This window comes from Ctenocephalides felis, unplaced genomic scaffold, assembly GCF_003426905.1.
Source record: "Ctenocephalides felis isolate EL2017-DRISC unplaced genomic scaffold, ASM342690v1 CF-g0.4_SCAFFOLD_01170, whole genome shotgun sequence".
Lineage (NCBI taxonomy): Eukaryota > Metazoa > Arthropoda > Insecta > Siphonaptera > Pulicidae > Ctenocephalides > Ctenocephalides felis.
Genome location: NW_020537324.1, coordinates 2,105,867 through 2,127,438, shown reverse-complemented (window position 1 = coordinate 2,127,438; position 21,572 = coordinate 2,105,867). Strand labels below are relative to the sequence as shown.

At 32.9% G+C, this 21,572-nt stretch overlaps 1 protein-coding gene and 1 pseudogene across 1 annotated transcript; both read left to right on the top strand.

Moving 5' to 3' along the window:
* The window catches only part of LOC113365903, a 38,994-nt pseudogene extending 18,635 nt beyond the window's left edge, over nt 1–20,359 (top strand).
* A 390-nt stretch (nt 20,360–20,749) lies between these two features.
* LOC113366698 lies at nt 20,750–21,536 on the top strand. Its single transcript, XM_026608354.1, has 2 exons — nt 20,750–20,796; nt 20,945–21,536. Exons 1-2 carry the CDS (start codon nt 20,761–20,763, stop codon nt 21,443–21,445), a joined length of 537 nt encoding a protein of 178 aa, XP_026464139.1. The 5' UTR covers nt 20,750–20,760; the 3' UTR covers nt 21,446–21,536.
* The last annotated feature ends 36 nt before the right edge of the window (nt 21,537–21,572 follow it).

The window sequence follows — 21,572 nt, the reverse complement described above, 5'->3', positions numbered from 1 at the left end:
TAACATGATTTATTTTTGGTTAAACTAGGTCTTGACATCATGTTTTGAAGTAATTAAAATGAAAAATAATATGATAATCTCTAATCAAAGGACAGAGATATAAGTGGAAATCCCAGCCATTCTTGTGTCAAACGTTCCGTCTAGCCTTGTATTGGAATCAAGCCAGTTAGAGCAACCGTTGTCGGCGCGGCGCCGCCTGCCGCCAGCCAGTCAGTCAGTCAGGCAGTCCTTGCAACCCCTAGACTGTCTAACAAAACATTGGGCGGTGGCCCACGCCCTGTCTCGCCCGGCTTTAGCCGGCAATGTGTGCGCGCAGTTCGTTATGTATTCGTATGTTGTGTCGCAGCAGTTTGGGCGTCGCGCGTCTGGTCGCTACCACCCCACGACTCCCACACCGGGTAACAGCCAACGTTCATCAGGGCGTTAGCGTATTGTATAGTAGTCGAGCAGCAGAAGCGTAGTAAGCAGCCGTTATCGATTTCTTGCGCTACGAACTACTGCGCATTCAGGGAAACATACATAAATGGCATCATTGTATGCGTGCCCAATTCACTTACGCATATATATTGGCGTAGTATGTACACATGCAAATATATCACGGCGCTTACTAAAAATTCTAATTTTTTATTTGTCACAAATGAAATATTGGGATAAAGCTAGATGCTTTGTTAACAATATTTTGTCATTTAGTTATCTAGACACGGACCCGGCCTTTTAATAATATGATAAGCTCAAATCAAAGCTCACTTAGCTAAGATCTACAGTTTTTTTTACTAAACACGAAAAAATCATTAGGCAAAACCTCTATCTTGGACTAAAATTAGAGAAACAATTTGATAACTCCCGAAATATTTCAATATTATGAATGTTATCTAATTTTATTAAACAATATAATAATTACTTGATAACTTCACATTTTCCTCGTTAAATCTTATCTATCTCCACAAGGCATGACACGATTTACGAATCAAGCGCAGGTACGATGTACACATGATCAGATGATGAAGCCACACATTGTGGCGCCAATGTTACGGGCAACTATTGCCCAATGTTGCGCAATATGTCATGAGATGTGACGTCATGCTAATGCACGTTAATATAGATAACATAATAGAACTTTGCACCTAGCATCTGATCGATATATGTACTTCATCTGTATGTGCAACTAGGTTAATGAGTCATTGTTAATTTGTATCATACGCTTCAGTAATTAATTCCAGACAGTAAAATATCAAAAGCAAGAAACGAATTATTTTGCACACATGTAGGTTGCATATATAGATGGAATTCTGAAAACTTTAAACATTGTTGAACATGCTTTAATCTACGACAACATATTGGACGACTTTATTTCATATAGCTTATCATTATGCTTTTGATAAGGTGAAATACATTACTAATTGTAAGTGTTCATGCGTTTTATCAACCTTTACGGCCGATATATTGATATGTTCTACTACATCATATTTTGCTTTTATTTGAGTTAAAAGTTACCAAGAAAATAAAATTTCAGCTATTTGAGATTTGAAGATTTTGTTTTCTGAATGAACTGTGATTTTTGAAAAACTTCCTGGTTTAGCCAATTTATTATTGTATCACCATACACGATTTAAAAACGATGCTGGCTGTATACTGCCAGTGAAGATACTTGTCAGATATATTACAAAATAAACAAAGTTATCAATGCAGCTTTTTAATATGTTATGTGATAACTTTGCAATGTTTTGACTCGTGGAAAAGTTTCAACTTATATATGATGTTGTGTGAACAACTGCAACCTGATATCGATAGATACATCCGAGGAATTGGAAATTTGATATCGTTTGCGAGACTTGAAACCTACGACTATGTATCAAGTGCCGTGGAAAGTTGTTAATGTCATGTGCACACAAAACATACACGCATCTTAAAATAAAATGTAATTTTTTTTTTTTAAATGTTATTTTTCACATAATTGATATATATTTTTATTATGATCTTAATATCTAACCACAATATCATATTCCGATCAGCTTGAAAATCATAGCGCTTGATTGCAATCGTTTTGTTATTTTTCACTTCAACATGATTTTAGTAATCACCTCTGATTTTGCACCTGTATGAGTGCATGATGGAATGTAATATGGCGGTATTGTTTATATAACATACCGTTTATATTTATAGCTTATGATTTGTACAAACACAGTCACATTGCTATCAATGCGATTTTCTACGAAACTTAATTTTATCTTCCATTTAACTGGAAATATATCTTCGATGTATTGTGATTGCGCTTGAACATTTCTGCTTATTAGTTTTTATCTTTTTTATTTTTTCATGGAAATGATTATGAAATTTGCAGTATTATTGGACGTTTTGCATAAATATTCTTTACTAAGCGACTGTATTAGTTGTAAATAAACTAACCCTCTTTGTAGCCACTGCTCAAAACATATGAATATGAAATTCGCTTCATAATTGTCATTCAAAATAAACTTACTCTCTTGTATACGCCCTGGCCAATTTGATAGTTGACAAAACCACTATTATGTTTGAAAACAGAGTTTGCAATATTACTACAACGCAATTCGACCTTTGGTTTCTCATACCATCGAAGGCATCGCTCTACTACTCTCCACCGTACCCGGCTCTATTCCGACCTTTATCATACTTTCTACTACAGCCGTGCGTGAGAGGTTGATACGACAGGAGAATATTAACAAGGGTTTTCTACTGTAGAAGTTATATTAAACGGTAACACCAGAAGTTAAAATAAAAATGACTCTATAAATTGTATTTATTAACTTCCCGTAGGGTAAGTTATAGTAATCGCAAAAAAATCGAAAATGAAAATTTTTATATATCTTTACGTTTCAGAGGTTTCTTAACATTTTGGCATACCTTAGAAAAAATGGATGTATGTGTGTGTGAGTGTGTGTGTGTGTATGTGTGTGTGTGTGTGTGTATGTATGTATGTATGTACGTGTGTGTATGTATGTGCGGATACAAATTTTCGTCGACGATTTTGGGAACACGGATCAACCGATTTGAATAATTCAAAAAACATTCGATTTATATTGATAAGGAGACGTGCTGATTAGTTTTTGGCGAAGGCAGGTCCAGCCGTTCCAAAGATACGGGGCAAAAAGTGCCGGAAACGGTAACTCAGTTTTTAAGAGAACGGAGCGTCCGATTTGAATAATTCAAAAAACATTTTACTTGTATTGACAAGATGAAGAATCGATAAAATTTTCATGAAGGTAGGTCTAGCGGTTTCGGAGATATGGAGGAAAAAGTAAAAAAATGAGCCATTTGGCGGTCAAAAATGATCATTAGACATATGCACATCAAATTATCAGATATTTTATAGAGATTTTAACAATAAGTATACATTTTGTTAACATTTCTATGGGTTCCGTACCAATGCTTATGCGTTAGACAGCGACGCGGCGCTTACGCGCTTTATATTTTGTCCCTATGCAGTTAAAGCAGTACGATTGCTTTGAAAAAAGATCTTCCAAAATATGCCAAAATAAAGAAGAAACAAAAAAAAAAATAGATTTTTTTTTGAAAAAATTTTTTTTTCAAAAAAAAGTAATTTTTTGTTTAATTTATAGTTTCTCAAAAATCTTATTTTTTCGAAGTAAATTTGTTTTAAAAATGTCAATCGTTTTTAAAAAAATAATAATTTTTGGTACGGGAAGTTCCAGCAATTTGCCTTAAGGCACGATGCCTTAATTGCCTTAAGACAGAATTCCACTTACAGCTAGTTTAATTTTAATTTAATGGGGTTCCGTTGCTTATAGGGACCGACATACCTTGACATATTGGTGTAAAACCTATTTTTCTGAACTTTGTAATAAAATATTTAAATGGATTTGTGTTTACTATCAACACTAACGCCATGCAAAGTTTTATAAAAATCTCAGAAATTAAACCTGACATTCTCCTTGTTAACTGTTGGTTCCTTTTTGGTTTTCGTAGATGCGTATGTCTGCCTCTATTTATTCTGATATGTTGTCAAGACAACGTCGATCTGCGGCTCCTTTGGGGTGAGAGGTACTAGCCATGTACGATTTACGCCGTACGTTTGGTATTATTCGAAGTTACATAAACGAAGGACTCGTCTCTAGTAGTCTACAGGCCACCATACCCCGATTTAAACCTCCATACCCCAACCACTTACCAATCTCTACCTACCAACCTACCTACCCGTCAGTCTACCGCGAGAGAAGCCCTCCGCGCTAGTTCAAGGCCGACAAGCTCGAATCCGGAGCATCGCCATAGCAACGCTTGTACGAGAGATTTATCATAAAAGGTGTATGTGCGTACACCATGGTGATTGTCTCGTATTATGGAAAATTTTGCGTTGTAAGATTTGTACATTAATTTTACTTCTATATAATATAGAGTAGATATATTATTTTATAAATATTTTATAAAAATCGTATTAGTATTAATTATTACATCAAAGGGAAAACATAAAACGTTTAACATAAAAAGAATATGTATTTTTTATTCCAATTGAATATCTGTTGATCCAAATTTTGTCTCGTATCATTCAAGTCCCCTCTGCTTCGCGACTTCCGCGAAACCTTTCCCGCTTTTAGAATGCGCAAGACATAATGATCTGACCTCCAAACAGTAACCTCGTCTGGAATACACATGCATATTATTAACCTCACGTTTTGTTTCTTCTTTCTCACGTGTCTTTTCACAACTGAACTTACAACTATTTAATGAAATTAAATCTAAGCTAATGAAATAATTCATGTTTTCATGTAAAAGAATTAAACTTTTTTGCAATATTTTGATAGCTTTCTTGCTTCCTTTATTTTTAGAACTTTTTAACAAGTTGCAATCGATCAAAGTAATTTTATTTATATAGACATTGATTGCAATTTCAAACAAAATTCGATTTCAGTTTCAAACTTATATCCGACATGTCTGACAGGCTTATCATTCATCATCAAAGTTTTCCTTATTTTGTGAAGCACTTTTCTTTAAGAACTGAAACTGTCGTTTCTTTTATGATATCCAGTGCTAAGCCGTGGGTGCATTCAAGCAAAATCCATAATGTAATTTCAAATAAATATTCGATTCTTATAAATTTCTATTTGCATTTATTATTTCTCATATAAAATAAATCTCTTTTATATAAAACGCTGCGGAAACTGCGCAATGCGCCTTACTCAACATTTTCGAAGTTGTATAAATATAAAACCAGGCAGGACGAAAGATTATCTGACTGAATTTACTACGCATTAGGGCATTGATCCAGAAATAGTACGCGTCTTTTTCTCTGTTGCCGGTGTAAATAGTAAACATATGTTCTGAGCTCGAAGCGTAATAGTTTGACAACTCTAATTATAGAGACAGATAATAAGTGTAGTTGCAATGGTGATACATATTTTTTTATAAAAAATATATATATGGTTTCCAGGTGCAAATAATACAATTTCAAGAACTTTTTTGTTATTATGGCAAGGATGATTTGTGCTTTTTTATATATGCATAAGGTTTATTTAATTTGTGACATTTCTGTTTGAAGATTAAAAATGAAATGACAATATATTATTGGTTTAAAACTCTTTTTTATTGTTAGTTGCAAATATAAATTTCATCTGGTGAAAGCTTTCCTATTGCCTTATCATAATAACGGTAGCGTTTATTTATAGATACCTTGAGAAATCTTACAGATGATTTTCGTGTGGCACGCATCAATAGTGTACAAATAAGTAGTTAATACTACTAGGGTGTACGCCGGCTAGAAATAGTATTCGAGTACAAGGGCAGAACTTGGATGAGGTCCAAAAATATTCAACGCATAGTAGTTCAATGCCCTCTATTATGTACCTGATCACAGACACAAGATTATTGCGTAACGCGTACCGCAAATAGTTGCATATTGATCTTATCGCATTCTTAACAATTGATATTTTAAAACAACACGTGGCTGTCTCAATATCAATTAAACAAACTTTGTTTTCTTACAACAGGAATTTGTTATGAATGATTGTTTGAAGCAGTATATATCGTATCAGATATCGGTCGATCTGGCTTTTTGTCAGTTGACAAATTTTGTGAGAGGTTTTAAACAATCACTCAAGTTGTAATAATACTTGACACTGCATAAATGAATTTTCTTTTCTTGGATAAGGAAATATACGATAGGACATAAAAATGGATTTTGCTTTTATGAGTCATTACTCGTATTAGCCATAGAAACAACCCCTATGAAACGAAATCGTTCTCCAACTTTTCCTAAACGGTCTGACTCATCTTTGGCAGACTTTATAGGTGTAAGGTTTATATCCGGCATCTAGTATTAAGTTTTCGTGACAACTTCGAATTTGAGTTAGTCATTCGCTATGTCCGGTTACGCGCTCGTCGCCCATCGGCCGGTTCTAACCTTGAAACCGTACTTCGAACTCTCTCTATGCTCTTCGTGGCATCTTTTGTCGCCGCTTATATTGGCCGTGGATCTCAATCGAGTTCCAGACTTGTGTGCAGCTGCTGCGTCCTCGGCGGAAATTTCCCTATCATCCCCTCATTTACGTGATATTATGTAGGTTAAATTGATATTAAATCTCGCTCGCTCAAGTAATAACAATAATAATGCATATTTGTAATTCAATATCGTAGAATGTAATATTGACTCTCCGCACTATAGTATTATGCGTTTTCTATAAAAAATGATAGAAAACGATTTTTTTACAATTTGCTTATTATTCTTAATAATATTATCTTAAAGTTTGTAAGTAAATCGATGTAAACAATAAGCTCATATTTGACCCGATGCAATCGATTTAATATTATTCTTTTAATCTATATGGAGGTCCCCAATAATGCTATAACTATTTTTTTCTTTTAAGTTTATTATATTTGAAGTTATATCGCTTAACTTTAGTATATTCGCTTATTTAATGTCATCTCTCCTTCCTCTATGTATTGTTGGTCATGAATCGCTCTCGCTGCTTAGCTAGATATACAACATGCTCGACCACATTCCACGCCGCTCTTGAACAAGTGTACATTCGAAGATGCAACTCGGGATAAGTGAATTTAATATTATCACATAGAAACGCCTGAATCAATAAATACGTTTTGTTTATCATATTAATTATAATTATTAAAAACTATAGTTTAAATGGCAAATGTACGATTGTGTTACTCCTAAACTTTGCTAATGAATTTTAATAAAATAATTTTGTTTGATCAAGATATTTGTCGGATTTTTTAAAAATTCAAATACTGTAACACTAAGAGTAATTAAATAAATTTATGTATTTAAAAGCTATCTGGTGCGTTAATATTCACATCATATAAAATTATGATATCGTATAAGTTATTCGGGTAATAAAGCGGAGTTTCAACTCTATGAATATTTAGAAATTATTCCAAGGTCTCATTATTATGCATCCGTGATGAAGATTATTATATTTAGTCAATTAATACTTTGCTTGTAGAACTAGTATTTTGTCATACAAAAGTCATTCACAAAATAAAAATGTTATCAAATATTCATATTATCGTCAAGGATAGCTCTATAGGATTTAATCGTGCTAATATAAAATGCTTGGCATTATATAATAAAGTTTATTATCTTGGCACGTCGAATCGTAATAATTCGCATAACATCTATCCATTATCTTATTTGCGACTACCACGGTTTCTACGTAATAAATAGTACACGTTACGGTAGCGCGCACATAGCAAGTTGCCTTGACCTCCACGGATTTGAACAGAACACCATACTCATACACAATACGGTGGAGCCTACAGTCGCACGTTGTTTAGTATTTTATTCAATAATGAAATGCTCATGTATGCTAGAGCATTGCTTTGTAGACCTGATACAACTCACAAATGAGTGCGAACGAATCAGAGTACCGCTTTCCTTTTCCGAGACATTTAAACTTTAAAGCGCCCAATTACCTATCGCAAAGGCAATGGTTTTTTTTTTGTTGAGCCACTCCAGCTGATTGTGCAGGGCATAATATGCGTTCTGCATGCCAATGATGATAAAAAAAATGCTTTATCGATTTCAAGTACTTTGGCAATAATACTTTTATTTATTTTGTTTAATCTACGTTTTAATTACTCAGTTTTTTATTATTTTAATTAATTTAATTTTGTTAATTTAGAAGTCAGAGTATATTTGGTTTTTATACTAAATTTTTTACAATGTGTGTGGAACATCGATGTATATACATATTCTGTTTTTACTGCGAAGAAGGCGTTGCCGTACATGCATTCTTGAAATAACTGAGAGGTTGTAGGACTCATATAAAATCGCAAACATGATACGAATATATAATGCTATCATTGATGATCTAGCAACATTTATCGTAAATATCTAATATTTTGATGTAATATTTGGATACTATATAACAATTTTAATGAACTCTATTTTTCTGCAATGTTTACTTATGAACATATGTTGGGAGCACATGTTTCACGATTATTCCGAATTAATTGATTTGATCATTACATGGTATGTGGTAAATTAACGCCATTATAAAACAACGTTTTTTGTTGTTCAATTCGCGGATTATTATGGATTATGATAATAATACATGAGTAATGTTGTAAGCTGGGTTTCATTGACTGATCCCAGCGCGTAATGGAACACTAGTGATAATTATATATCATGCTTGTTATGGTAATTAAGTAATTATATTTGATTAACATCTGGATCATGCTTATGTAACTTTAGCGTAATTGTAGCAGAAGTTCTAATAATAGCTGGGTCATTGTTAAAATTAGCGAACATTTGTTCGCTTGAACTCTGTTGAATGAATCATAGTTCTTATTTTACATTGACATATTTTCATTATATACGCTAATGCTAATGTGAAATTTAAGCTTGCATATTTTCAAAATAATAAAAGTAAAAGCTGATTCGAACCTAACATGATTATATCATACTCAGCGGTAGGCCATGGTAAGCCTTCGAGCTATTCCCATACCTACACTTCAAGGTGCCGGCCAGAGTAGACTTGTGTAACCATCGGTGCGTATCAATGAATGAATGAATCATTATAAATTCGAAATAAATCTACAACGACGCACGATAAAAACTCATATTTGACTCCTGAGCTAATCCGGATCATTTGTGACAACGGGGCTATTATTTACCATAACCTATTTCATTGATCTTTATAAATCTACATAGTTTTCTTAACCTTAAACCTATAATTTTGGAATAATGAGTATTGTAGAGCATCAAATACTGATGTTTGGTTACCATTTGGTAGCCTAAGATATGCATGGGAGGCCGTCGTCGATGTCATTTTATAAGACTTACGCCTCACTTTAGATTTTGTACTCTCTATGAAGCTGTGTTCTAGTACCTTCTCTCTTAAAACTTGTCGGGCTATTGACCGACTCTCCTTGGAATGGCCTCTAGAGAATCACGGTAATTCCGTTCTCTGCATTACGAATAGTTTATCTGCGATTTCATTACTTGATCACATTATTTATTAATAGTTATATAATTACATTAAATCTAAGTAATACGAGGAATAAAATTCCTAGTATTGAACAACATCCTAAATATTAACCAGCATGATGTGAGCTTTATAATTACATTATTAAATCTAGTCTGTTGGTTGCATGAAATTGTTTGTAGTGCATCTACCTTTTCTTCACTTCTTTACCACTTAGCGATCAGCAATGATCTAGTTTGTGAACAGATTGCTTACGATTTGTAAGTTGTAATATCTCACTATCGTAGAAGACCGTGAACTCAGCATATGATCTATTACGTCGTTCTGTTCAGATTTGAAGGTGTTCATTGGCCTGAAATATATCAATGCCAAACACCTGTAAAACGCCGACATGCGCGCGACTTTTACAAAAACTATACATACATCGTATGCGTAATTCGTAACAATAGATGGGCAAGGTATGCAGTAATAATAATTATTCCATATTTTTTGTAGAAATATTGTTATTGGTTAATTCATGTTTATAGTTTAACTATCATTATTTTTAATGTTGACTTTATTCATTTTTTAGTACTTTATTTAGACATTATGTGGCGTAATATGTGTTCTTGGAAACCGTATATCAACAGAATTATTTGATATTTTGAATTCCTTATTTAAGCCGAAAATGTGTATATAGGAACTTATACTTTGCAATAAGATTTAGGTATTTTTGGTTGCTAGTGTTAAAATATTGCCAGATAATAGTAAACCAGCCCAATATTCATTGGCTAATTATGTTCAGTCTGCATTTTTTGTTAGGGGATCGCTATTTTAGAGCTATTGAAACGTCCAGAAATATTATGACAGTCTCAAAAACCGCAAAGAACATTTCCAAGTCTTTCAATTCAAGAGTCTTTTAAAGTTACATATGCTACAACTTACAAATTTTTGAGAAAATGTTTTCATTTACTTGTTAGTTCTATTATAACTTGATGTGTATGATTCACTACCCTGACCCTTCATTTTCATTTCGCGGGTCTCGATTTTTGCTTTCGCTAATGTGATGGATCCTCTGAATGTTCTTTGGACCACTGGGTGTTTACTGACCCCCATGTCTACCACTTTGCTAGATCTAAATTTTTTGAATCACTGATCTGCCACTAGAAAAATAAATTATATTTCTTGCAGTTGTCGATCTTATTTATCCTTACCTTATCTTTGTTATTGTTAGTAATAATAGTAGCGATAAAATTCTTCCCATTGAATTCTAATAACATTTACTCAAAGTTTCGAAGCGTTGGTTAAAATGTTATCATTTGATTTTTTAAAGCCTTTTGAGGAGTTAACTCTTCTATTTAATTAGAACTCTTCTAATTAAATTAGATAATTTATTAATCGCAGACATTTCGAATTAACAGTAGTAAATTTGTTTTGCCAAACGGCAACGTATCCAACATTATCGGGCGTGAACGATTTGTGGTGGCTGGCTGGCAGTTAAATTGTAATGATATCTTCAACAAACGGCTAGACAAGTCCCACTCGCGTACTGTTAGTATTTAAGTTCTATAAATAATATTCACTACACACAGGCCGGATATACAATGTTAATGTTACTATTATTACAGTTAACGGATGCTGTCATGAGTCATTTGTGTAGTTGAATATAGATTTATGCATTTACGCGACGCGATCGACGCGGCTCCGGCGACTAGCTAGCAGTACAGTACGCCCCCGGATCGGATAGGTGTTTGATTGTGCATAAATATCATTGTGTACTAAGATATTAATGTATTTCATGTAATAAAGGAAATTTTACGATACTAAGCAAAGGGATAGAGCGCTGGCAAAGTTGGCAAAACAAAATAGTGAATGATCAAAGTAAAAATTAATAACTTTTTTCCAAACATTTTTTGTCAAGATGTATCACAATAGATAATATTTTGCAATAATGTTTTTTATGAATAGATCAATGTCTTTGTTTGCAATTTTGTGTCAATACAGCGATTGCCTGTTCATTTAAGAATGTATACCATTGAATTACAAAAAAACGCTGATGTAATAGTTCATATTAAAAATAAAAAATGTCTGATGATTCAAGTTGCTTTTAGTATGCGCATAATGATTCATAGATAGTATTAATAGATAGAATTAACAATATGGTTAATTTCTTTCATAAATTCATAAATAAAAATAATGCTACAATGTTTTTACAAAATTTCAAAATGTTTAAATTCGTATTTAGCTCTTTGAGATCTATTTTTTGATATTTTTATATCAAAGTTCTAATTATATCTATATTAAAAATACCTGATAACAAAATAAATCATCATCAATCATAATTCTTTTTCTCGTCAACAAGTGTAAAACAGTAGTAATGTAATAATTGTAATGGGCCGAAAATCGAAATTGAAAATTTTTACATTTCTCGACTTTTTGAAGGTTTCTGAACATTTTGGCATACCTCAGAAAAAATGGATGTGTGTCTGTATGTGTGTCTGTATGTGTGTGTATGTATGGATACAAATTTACAGTCACGTTTTCGGGCGTACGGATCAACCGATTTGAATGGTTCAAAAAACATTCGATTCCTATTGATAGGGAGAAGAGCTGATTAGTTTTTGGCAAAGGCAGGTCCAGCCGTTACAAAAATACGGAGCAAAGAATGCAGAAAATAGAAATCGAGTTTTTGAGTGAACGGAGCATCCGATTTGAATGATCTAAAAACACATTTAATTAGTAATGATTGGGAGAAGTGGTTGTTAGTTTTTGGCAAAGGTAGGCCCAGCCATTTCGAAGATACAGAGCTAAATGTAAAAACTAAGTGTCCGATTAAGAGAGAACTAAGTGTCCGATTTAAATGATTCAAAGAACTTTCTGCTTGTTTTAACAAATAATTGATTTTAGAAAAAAAAATTGTTTCAAAATAATTTTTTTTTCAATTTTTTTTTTCAAAAAAATTTTTTTTGTATATCGAAAATAAAAAGATTTTTAATTTTTTAATTCTGACCAAAGTTCTAATATACTTTAAACAAATAATTTCAACTTTGCAAATCAGTTTATATAATTCTTATAAATATTAGACAATGTTACAGTATTTATTTATAATAGTCTATTTGAAAACATTTAATATCCCTCGAATATTTCGTTACGGTACGGGAAGTTCCAGCAATTTGCCAAGGCACGATGCCATACACCTTAAGGCACGATGCCATACACCTCACTAGTTAGCTGCATTGTTTGTTTTATAGAGTTTTCAATATTTTAAATTAAAACACAAAATATTTGAAAATTCAGTTCTTTGAGATCTATTTTTTATGCCACGTGCTAAACGTGGTTTGAGATTTGCCTATAGACAAAATTTGATACTTCGCAAATAGAAATTAAACAGAACAAACCATTACCAATCATTTTTTTTTTGTCGTCAATAAGTGTAAAACAATAGTAATAAAATGATTCAAACTTTAATTAAATCCCAATTTTCCATTATAAGCATGCTCTTCAATAAAGCGTGCGAGTGAGATGATCGCCCCGACAGCTGTATGTGCCATCTCCGTGCATGACGTCATTCAATCGGCGGGTACGCAGGAAGCTTAGCCTCTCTCTTTCTTCGCGTCTGCTTCCTCTTTCCAGCGCCTGGACGCTTGATCAATATCAGTCCCGTGACGTAACTCACGGCGTTCTCCATTCTCCGTACCCTGGATAATGCACCAGACGCTCTTTTCATCTCGTTCGCTCTTTGTAATGAAATTCCGATACTGCGCAAATTGGTGACGTCATGTTGGGACGACTCCTGCGCCCCGCTTCGGGGGCATTGTGCGCGAAACGAGAGCAGATATTAGCCCTTCCTGGGGTAAATATATATTTTTTCATGTTTAAGGATACAATTTGCGATGAAATACTTATTTCCAATGGGCGTTTATACTTGATAAATTACAAATTCTGCAAATTATCGAATGGAACATTTGGTGGAAATAATTCATGTGATATCGATCTGGTTTTTAATGAGTCAATGACGTACTTATAATGACGTTCCTTTTATTACTTCCGCAATTAATAAAATTACATCGACAATATATTATAAATTTCATAATTATATTTGGTTGTTTCGTTGCTTTCACAATTTTAAGATTCTTTAATATTTTTATCATGACCTTAAAGGTAAGAACTGTTTTAGATACTTAAAAACTAATTGTAGCTTATTTAGATATCCTCTTATAAATTTACCTATTATGCTTAAAAAAGGGGGTCGGGATTTGACATAAAATCATGAATATTACCTGGGATAGGGGAGGGGGGTTTCTAGTAAGATATTACGCGTATTTATGTTTTTACTTGAATTTGAACAGAATAAAAAAAATATCAAAAGAAAATTCAAACTAGCTGTAAGTGGAATTCTGTCTTGAGGCAATTAAGGCATCGTGCCTTAAGGCAAATTGCTGGAACTTCCCGTACCAAAAATTTATCAACGATTAACATTTTAAAAAGTTTACTTCGAAAGAATAAGATTTTTAAGAAACTATAAATTGGACAGAAAATTACTTTTTTTGAAAAAAAAAATTAAAAAAAATTTTTTTTAATTGTTTTTTTATTTAAATAAATAAAAAATGTTTTCTTTATTTTGACATATTTTGGAAGATCTGAACTTTTTTCAAAGCAATCGTACTGCTTTAACTGCATAGAGACAAAATATAAAGCGCATAAGCGCCGCGTCGCTGTCTAACGGATAAACATTGGTACGGAACCCATAGGAATATAAACAAAATTTATACTTATTGTTAAAATCTCTATAAAATATCTGATAATTTGATGTGCATATGTCTAATGATCATTTTTGACCGCCAAATGGCATTTTTTTTTTTTACTTTTTTCGTTAGATCTCCGAAACCGCTAGACCTACTTTCATGAAAATTTGCCCAATTCTTCAACTTGTCAATACAAGTAAAATGATTTTTGAATTATTAAAATCGGACGCTCCGTTCTCTTAAAAACTGAGGTACCGTTTTTGGCACTTTTTGCCCCATATCTTCGGAACGGCTAGACCTGCCTCCGCCAAAAACTAATCAGCACGTCTCCTTATCAATACGAATCGAATGTTTTTTGAATTATTCAAATCGCTACATCCGTGTTCCCGAAAACGTCGACGAAAATTTGTATTCGAACACACTACACACACACACACATACATCCATTTTTTCTAAGGTATGCCAAAGTATTCAGAAACCTCTGAGACGTAAAGATATATAAAAATTTTCATTTTCGATTTTTTGCGATTACCATAACTTACCTAACGGGAAGTTAAAAAATTACTTTTATTTCTAGGTACTAAAATACACTAATGTTCGGTTTAGAAAGTGGGGGGTTTATTTAAATTTCATCACGTATCATCAAGGTGGAGAATATGTTCAAAAATTCTTTAAAATCGATCATTAATGGACGCCATTAATGGAAGCAGAAGTAATAAAAATATTATTTTTCTGAAAGAAATTCTGAACTAAACCACTATCGCCCCCCACCAACCAACGATTTCTATACAGGCGTGGTAAGTGCGTTCACCTTTTCCTATGTTTGCGTCGTACGTTGGGAGTTTTAACCCCTTTCGAGCTTTAGTTTTTTCAAGCCGATGGCGAAATTTCCCACTTTCGAGATAGTAAGGGTGCCTGAGAGGCGATTTTAACCTGTGCCGTGGGTCGCATGAGCTCCCACACAATGTCGATCGATGACCGGCGCGACGCCCGGCATCGTATTTCTCTCTCCCATTCCAAACCATATGTTTCTATTATTGTAATTCAGACTATGTCCAAATATTATTTTTGAGCGAATCAGTAATTATTGTTCAATTTATGCAAACTCATATATTTAAGTACACCTAAGTCTGTTTTTACACGGAGATTAGTTCCAGAAGAAGCCGTATAAAAAAAAAACCGTGTAAAAAAAGACATTGATCTTATACAAAAATGGTATGATTTGTCCTACTCTCTAAAACCTATTAAAATTATGAAAAACAAGAATTTTCAAGAACAGAATTCATGTTTATTTAATAATATAAATAGTGCTATTCACATTTGCTTTGACCAGTAAAATTGTTTGTACGCACTAAAGGGGAATTTACTTAAATCTTTAAGCTCGTATCGATACTATCGATGGTTTTCAGACTTTTTTCGTTCATATGTACTTTTTTGTGATTGAACATACATAGCAAAATTAAATTTGACAAAAAAATTTAGGACATAAATTTCAAATCGTGCTGATGGAATAAAATCGTGTAAAAAATTAAAAATATTCAATTTTCAAACAAACAAAAGTTTATTAAAACCGTGTACAAAAGACCGTGTAAAACAGACTTATGTATTTCATAATTTATAACAATATGATATTTAATAAATCATAATAAATTATTTAATATTATTGTAATTTAATATTGCTATAATATTTTTTACCAATATATTTGACTTACTACTCATAAAGATATATGCTTAACGTGTATAAAGGTTTGTGAATGCTTCTAATCCTGTAAAAGCTCAAGAAGATTTTATTATTTATTTTACAATCTGCTTGGTAGTGCTGTGTAGCAGTGGAGTATAGCTTTTAGTTTTTGTGTGCACTAAAAGCAGCGATAAAAATAAAAGTAGATTACGCTATGAAACACTTTTTAAGGGTAATTCTGAGTTACAAAGCTTGGGATATAACGTTTTTATTTATATTATGTACTAACGCTTTTGAACACGAATATGTATTTTCGAATGATTTTTTTGTAGTTTTGATTTAATTTCGTATCCTTATTAACAGATTTTTGCGTCATTTTTTTATATTTTCATATTTATTTAATTTTAATATAAAGTAATTTTGCCTGAATGTTTGCTCCAAACGCACCAAATCTATGTTTTTTTTCGAATGTTTTTCAATTTTAAATTTCGTTTCAAGTTTTCGCGGGTGAGATCAAGTAATTATTACTTGCATTTACATTATCGTAGGTAATATTTGAACCGGCTTGAATTATTTTCGTTGTGTACCAGATTCCTTGAATCATCCCATTCGACAATGGGAGCGTCGCCGTATTGCGGCCGTAGTAATACTCTGTAGTACTACTAGCGCGATCTGTAGCGTACTACGTGACATCCTCTACTATGAATTACATTGTATGTGTACTACGTTTGCTATGTGTGTACATTTGCAACGTGTTTACATCGTATGTATGTATTTATGTGAACAGTTGTATGTACCAAACTTGGAAACAGAATGGTTGTGCATTCCAATGCGCCTGTGTACGTGGCGATCATATACAAATGCATTTTGCAACCGAGAGATATGAGCTTTCTTGTGTGCGTTTGACTGAATTGGCGCCAATGGAAATGCGCGCGCACTGCACAATTTTGGCGCGATTCGCTTCATTTCCTTTTTTATTCAAAAGACGCATACTGAACACGTGGATGAGTAGATCGAGATTGCTATTCCAGATTTATAATCACATCACACTTGTAAAACTTATAAAAACTATTTTATGTTTCATTTAACATATCTAGCCACACACTGTTTAACTGAAAGTATTTTATTTTTATATAAACAAAATTATCCTCAAATTCTTAACCAACGTTCTTTTAACATCAACTCGCATTATTTTCATAATGTAAATTCATACTAATATCCTTTAACTAAATTAATAAAGATACTGATTTAATACATCAATAAAATAATTAATTACCCTATTTTTTTATTTTCATTTCAATTTAATTTAGTGCTAATAAAATAAAATTCTGCCCTTAAAATCTTACATTGAACTTTAACATTTGTATTTTATCATATGAAAATGTTAATTTAATTTCATTGAAAGATTGATATAAAAATTCTAAACCAGTTTATTACATATATTTATCATGAAGGGCAATTACAGTACCTCGTGTGTTCAATCAATCATATAGAAATTACACACTGAAATTACAATTACAAGGGTTTACGTTTGGATACATATGAGGACATATCTGATAATACGTTTAAATACAGATATGACTAACAATAAAGTAATCAATAATTTAACATTCTCGTCTCACATGAACTAACTGGCCATGTGCTAGTTGTTGGAGCCTGCTATTATCATATTAGATGACTAGGTATTTACAACTGTTTTATAAACATATCTTACATGGTATTTAGGTATAATATTACATTATACACGGGAGATTTGGCTTTCAGGTTTATTTAAAAAGTATGTTTAAATATAGAACACTTGATCCTATGCCCTATCTAGTGATTATTAATAACCTATGTTATCTTAGGCAGTAATTTTCCAAACCGAACCTAATTTTAAAGTCATATGACGGGTAATAAAATCCTACATGTGTTTTTATAAATGCTATTTCAAGACCTACGATAGACCCGCTGATTGCCTGTAAACCATGACCTGTCTAACATAAACATAGTTTGCTTCGAACGTTTCATGTTTGTGATGCTTTCGAGTCCTAGGCTGCCGCAACTGATACAGCGTCGCACATATTCGGCCTACCTATACGTGTAAAATAGAAAATTAATAACGATAAATAAAAATAGCCCTGACGGTATTCGCTAGATTAAAACTCATTTAAATATACTATATTCTCAACATGTTTCTATGCTATGCCCATTTCCTTTTTCTTTAGGTTTTAAAAAAATTAAAGTCCTAAACGTGGCTGGACCGCGAGGAATCACTAATGATGACTTCATTGGCATACATTTTTTTCTACAAATGGTTCAAAAATTACCTAGAGTTTTTATTAAATCCGGGTTTTTGTATACTCCTTCACTGATTATTAATATAATGCAAATATAAAAACTATTTTTTAAACAATTTTATAATAAATATTGTAATTAATTTTCAAAACTCAAGCATGACCGCATTCTATGCGAAGTTCCTGTGTTAAGTTTCTATTGTGTTTAGTAATTCAGGTGTATTGTGTAATTTCTTGTAATTTTTTAAAGTTTGTTGCAACTCACACAATCTTATAGCGATGGTGTCAATAAACGGCCTTTGTATTATTGTGAAATTTGCAGGGTTTTCCAAATTATAGAAAAAAATAATAGCAATGATTAAGGGTTTATATACAATTTTCATTATTCGTCGCCTTGTGATTGTATCTATTTACTTACAGTGTGTATTTTATCATCGTACGTTTCTGAGTGAATGTACAATATCAATATGCCTATCTCTAAATTACTAACATCGACAGGTTTCGCATAATATGCAAAGTCTCCCACACTTTGATCAGCAGGTTGTGCATTTGTTTCACGGGAAGGAATCTCGGGAATGTTGTCATCGTGGTTTCCCGTCCTCGGCCACTCATTCCGCTGCCATCGAGTTGCAGCCGTTAAGTGCGCAATCTTAGGAAATTATTTTTTGTACCATGGCTCAAGGATGGCTCGTTGTTCGCGAAATGCTTAGACTAAAAAATTGCATTCCTTATCGTATTTTATTTATTTTGCATATGCTACGATATTTGATTAAAAAAGTCTTGATTAAAATTACATTTATAGAAAAAGTGAAACCAAAAAGCTTCTAAATAATTCATTCAGTTTGCTTCCACAATGATTCATCACAAAAAATTGCTTAATAATCACTCCTTTTAAGAAGTTACATTTATCAATTTTTATTATCATTTCATGTAGTTAAATGAACTCTTTCCTGTCAACATCATAATAATGAATATTTGCATAATAGATGTTTCTCAATAAGATTGTACAACTTTAAAAATGCTTGTAGACTGAATTCTTTATTCTGTTAATCTGAGTTGTTGACTCGAGTGTTATATGACATATTGCACATGGATTTGTGGAAAATTTTGTTGAGGTTTGTTAATTTGTTTTTGCTTATATACATTCTTTATGGTGAAACTACGGGCGCAGTCTAAGTTCTCCCATGCAGGGGGAAAAATATATTGTTTAACAGATGAATAAGATACACATATAATAATACGATAAATATATAGCATACGGAACTAGTATTTGTTTGTCCACTATATTACGACTGATTTTTTATATTAAATAATAGTAATATATCTTACTACTGAGCTTATTACTATCACAATAATGCTTCTATACAATCTATAATGATTATACGAATCTAATAAAATATCGATGTCTCATATTGCTTCAAATATTATGGCTTATTGTGCATTTTTATATCCCGGCTTTTATTATCATGGTATCGATATTATTATTGCCGCGTAAAAATCTGCGTGTTTTATGATTTCTCAACATTGTACTACAATGGATAGTAAAATGCTGTCTAGAATTGAGAACGCATTAAAAAACCATGGAAACCAACGAAAATTATTTTTTTTTAATAAATTTCCTGAATCTTTTTGTCGTTACATAACTTTTTTTTAATTTTTTTTCGTTGAACATAACCGTATGTACATACATTACAATTGTTTGGATTTTTAGTCGTTTTGTATATTTCGTTTGGTTCTCCTTTCGACGATGCACCTGCCGTTTAAAGAGTCCCCCGGTGTTCGCAACGCACAAATTCTTCTGTCACAATTCGCAAGCGATTTCTTCTTGTCTCTCCACTTTTTTATTTTATTTCTTTGCGCAAGTTTCTTGAACAGATGTTATTCTTATCCTTGGCGACAGATGTTCTCTTAACGTTGCGTGTGCATTTAAAAATTGCGTCTTTACTTCATTGCAAGAAGAGAAATCTTGAAATTTATCTTTCATTATTATTGTGTTGATTCTAAAGAGTCCATTTAGGTCTATGAAATTCATAATGAATAACAGATAAATGAGTTTAATAATATGATTTCAAGATATTGATTTCGAATATGTAAAGTTATATTTAAAGTATATTTATTTATAAATAATATTTCTAATTGCAGGCCGCGATTCTGCAACAGACTGCTGAATATATTTACTCCTGGAACAAGAAAAACCCGTTTGCTATCACAGAACTGCCAACTAAAACGCCTGGTCAACCAGCATGAGGGAGGTGATCTACCAGCCAAGAAGCGTCGCATGCACATCCTGTCTCATCATCAGAGTGCCAATCAACAAAATGGAATTGATGACACAGAAACCACACTTTTAGGATTATCATCCCCCGAACCTGAAGAGGTGCGAGCACAACTGGAGCAGGAAAGAAGGATGCGGGCGGTGCTCGAAGATCGTGTACGGGAGCTCGAAGCACGCGTTTATTCTACACTTCAACAAGGCACTGCTCCACAGACTGGTGGCTATATACATAGAGTCGACGTCATTGAACACACCAATAATGTAACGATGCAAGAGCCAAAAACAGTCCAGAGACTTGAAGACGAAATGATTTTGGTACCGGCAGAGAGCCTGCCTCAGGTTGCACTTACACAGAGCTGTTGTCACATTACCAATGAGGTCGCCCAGCCCTACAACGTGCATTGTGAAGGTAATAATAGAAATTTAACTCACTATATATTTTTTTATTATTCCCTTTGCAAGTCATAATTTGGAAAAGGTTAACCAATGTTTTTATTGGATGTTCTTGATATTTGCAATTTATATATGTTATTTATTTCTTTTTTCGCTACTTTTAGGAAGAACCACGACCACCCACACCAATTTTACACGATCATATACTGACAGAAGCAGTCAATGTAAGTATCAAAGCTGAGAAAATAGCTGAAAACCAAACAATAATGACCTTATCGGCACCGTTGTCGATGAGTTGTACCGATGACGATATCATTGAAGAGGATAAAAATTCGAGTGCGACATCTCAGCAAACGCGACCATACCTCTCCGGAAATAAGACACGACAGAATCTTGAAACAATTGTAGAAGCTATCCGTCATTTAGAAGGTGATCACATGTTTGATGATAGATCACTGCTAACTCATACGACGTCTGTGCCAGCTATACCGACACAAGATGCCCCCTTGGCACTTACTACTACGCCAAAACAACATCCAACGCATTTGATTTTGCGACCGAATATTAGCACGAGTTCAATCGCCACAGGTAATACCACATATGCACATTTTCAAAGACAGCAGCAGTGTCGACCCGGTGTTATAGTCGTCAAACAGCAATCGTGATTTGTTTAAATAGAATTCGCAACTAAGATAAATTATATTTACCTGCTTAAATGTAGTCTTGATCAATTATCATAAAAATGAACTGATATACATACATATAAATATTTAGAAGACTACACGTCATTAT

What these genes read in the sequence shown, in the direction of transcription:
- LOC113366698 (XM_026608354.1), top strand. Translation starts at nt 20,761, where the DNA reads ATGAGGTCGCCCAGCCCTACAACGTGCATTGTGAAG. An exon ending in CTACAACGTGCATTGTGAAG is followed by an intron (nt 20,797 to 20,944) that starts GTAATAATAGAA and finishes CGCTACTTTTAG; the next exon opens with GAAGAACCACGACCACCCAC.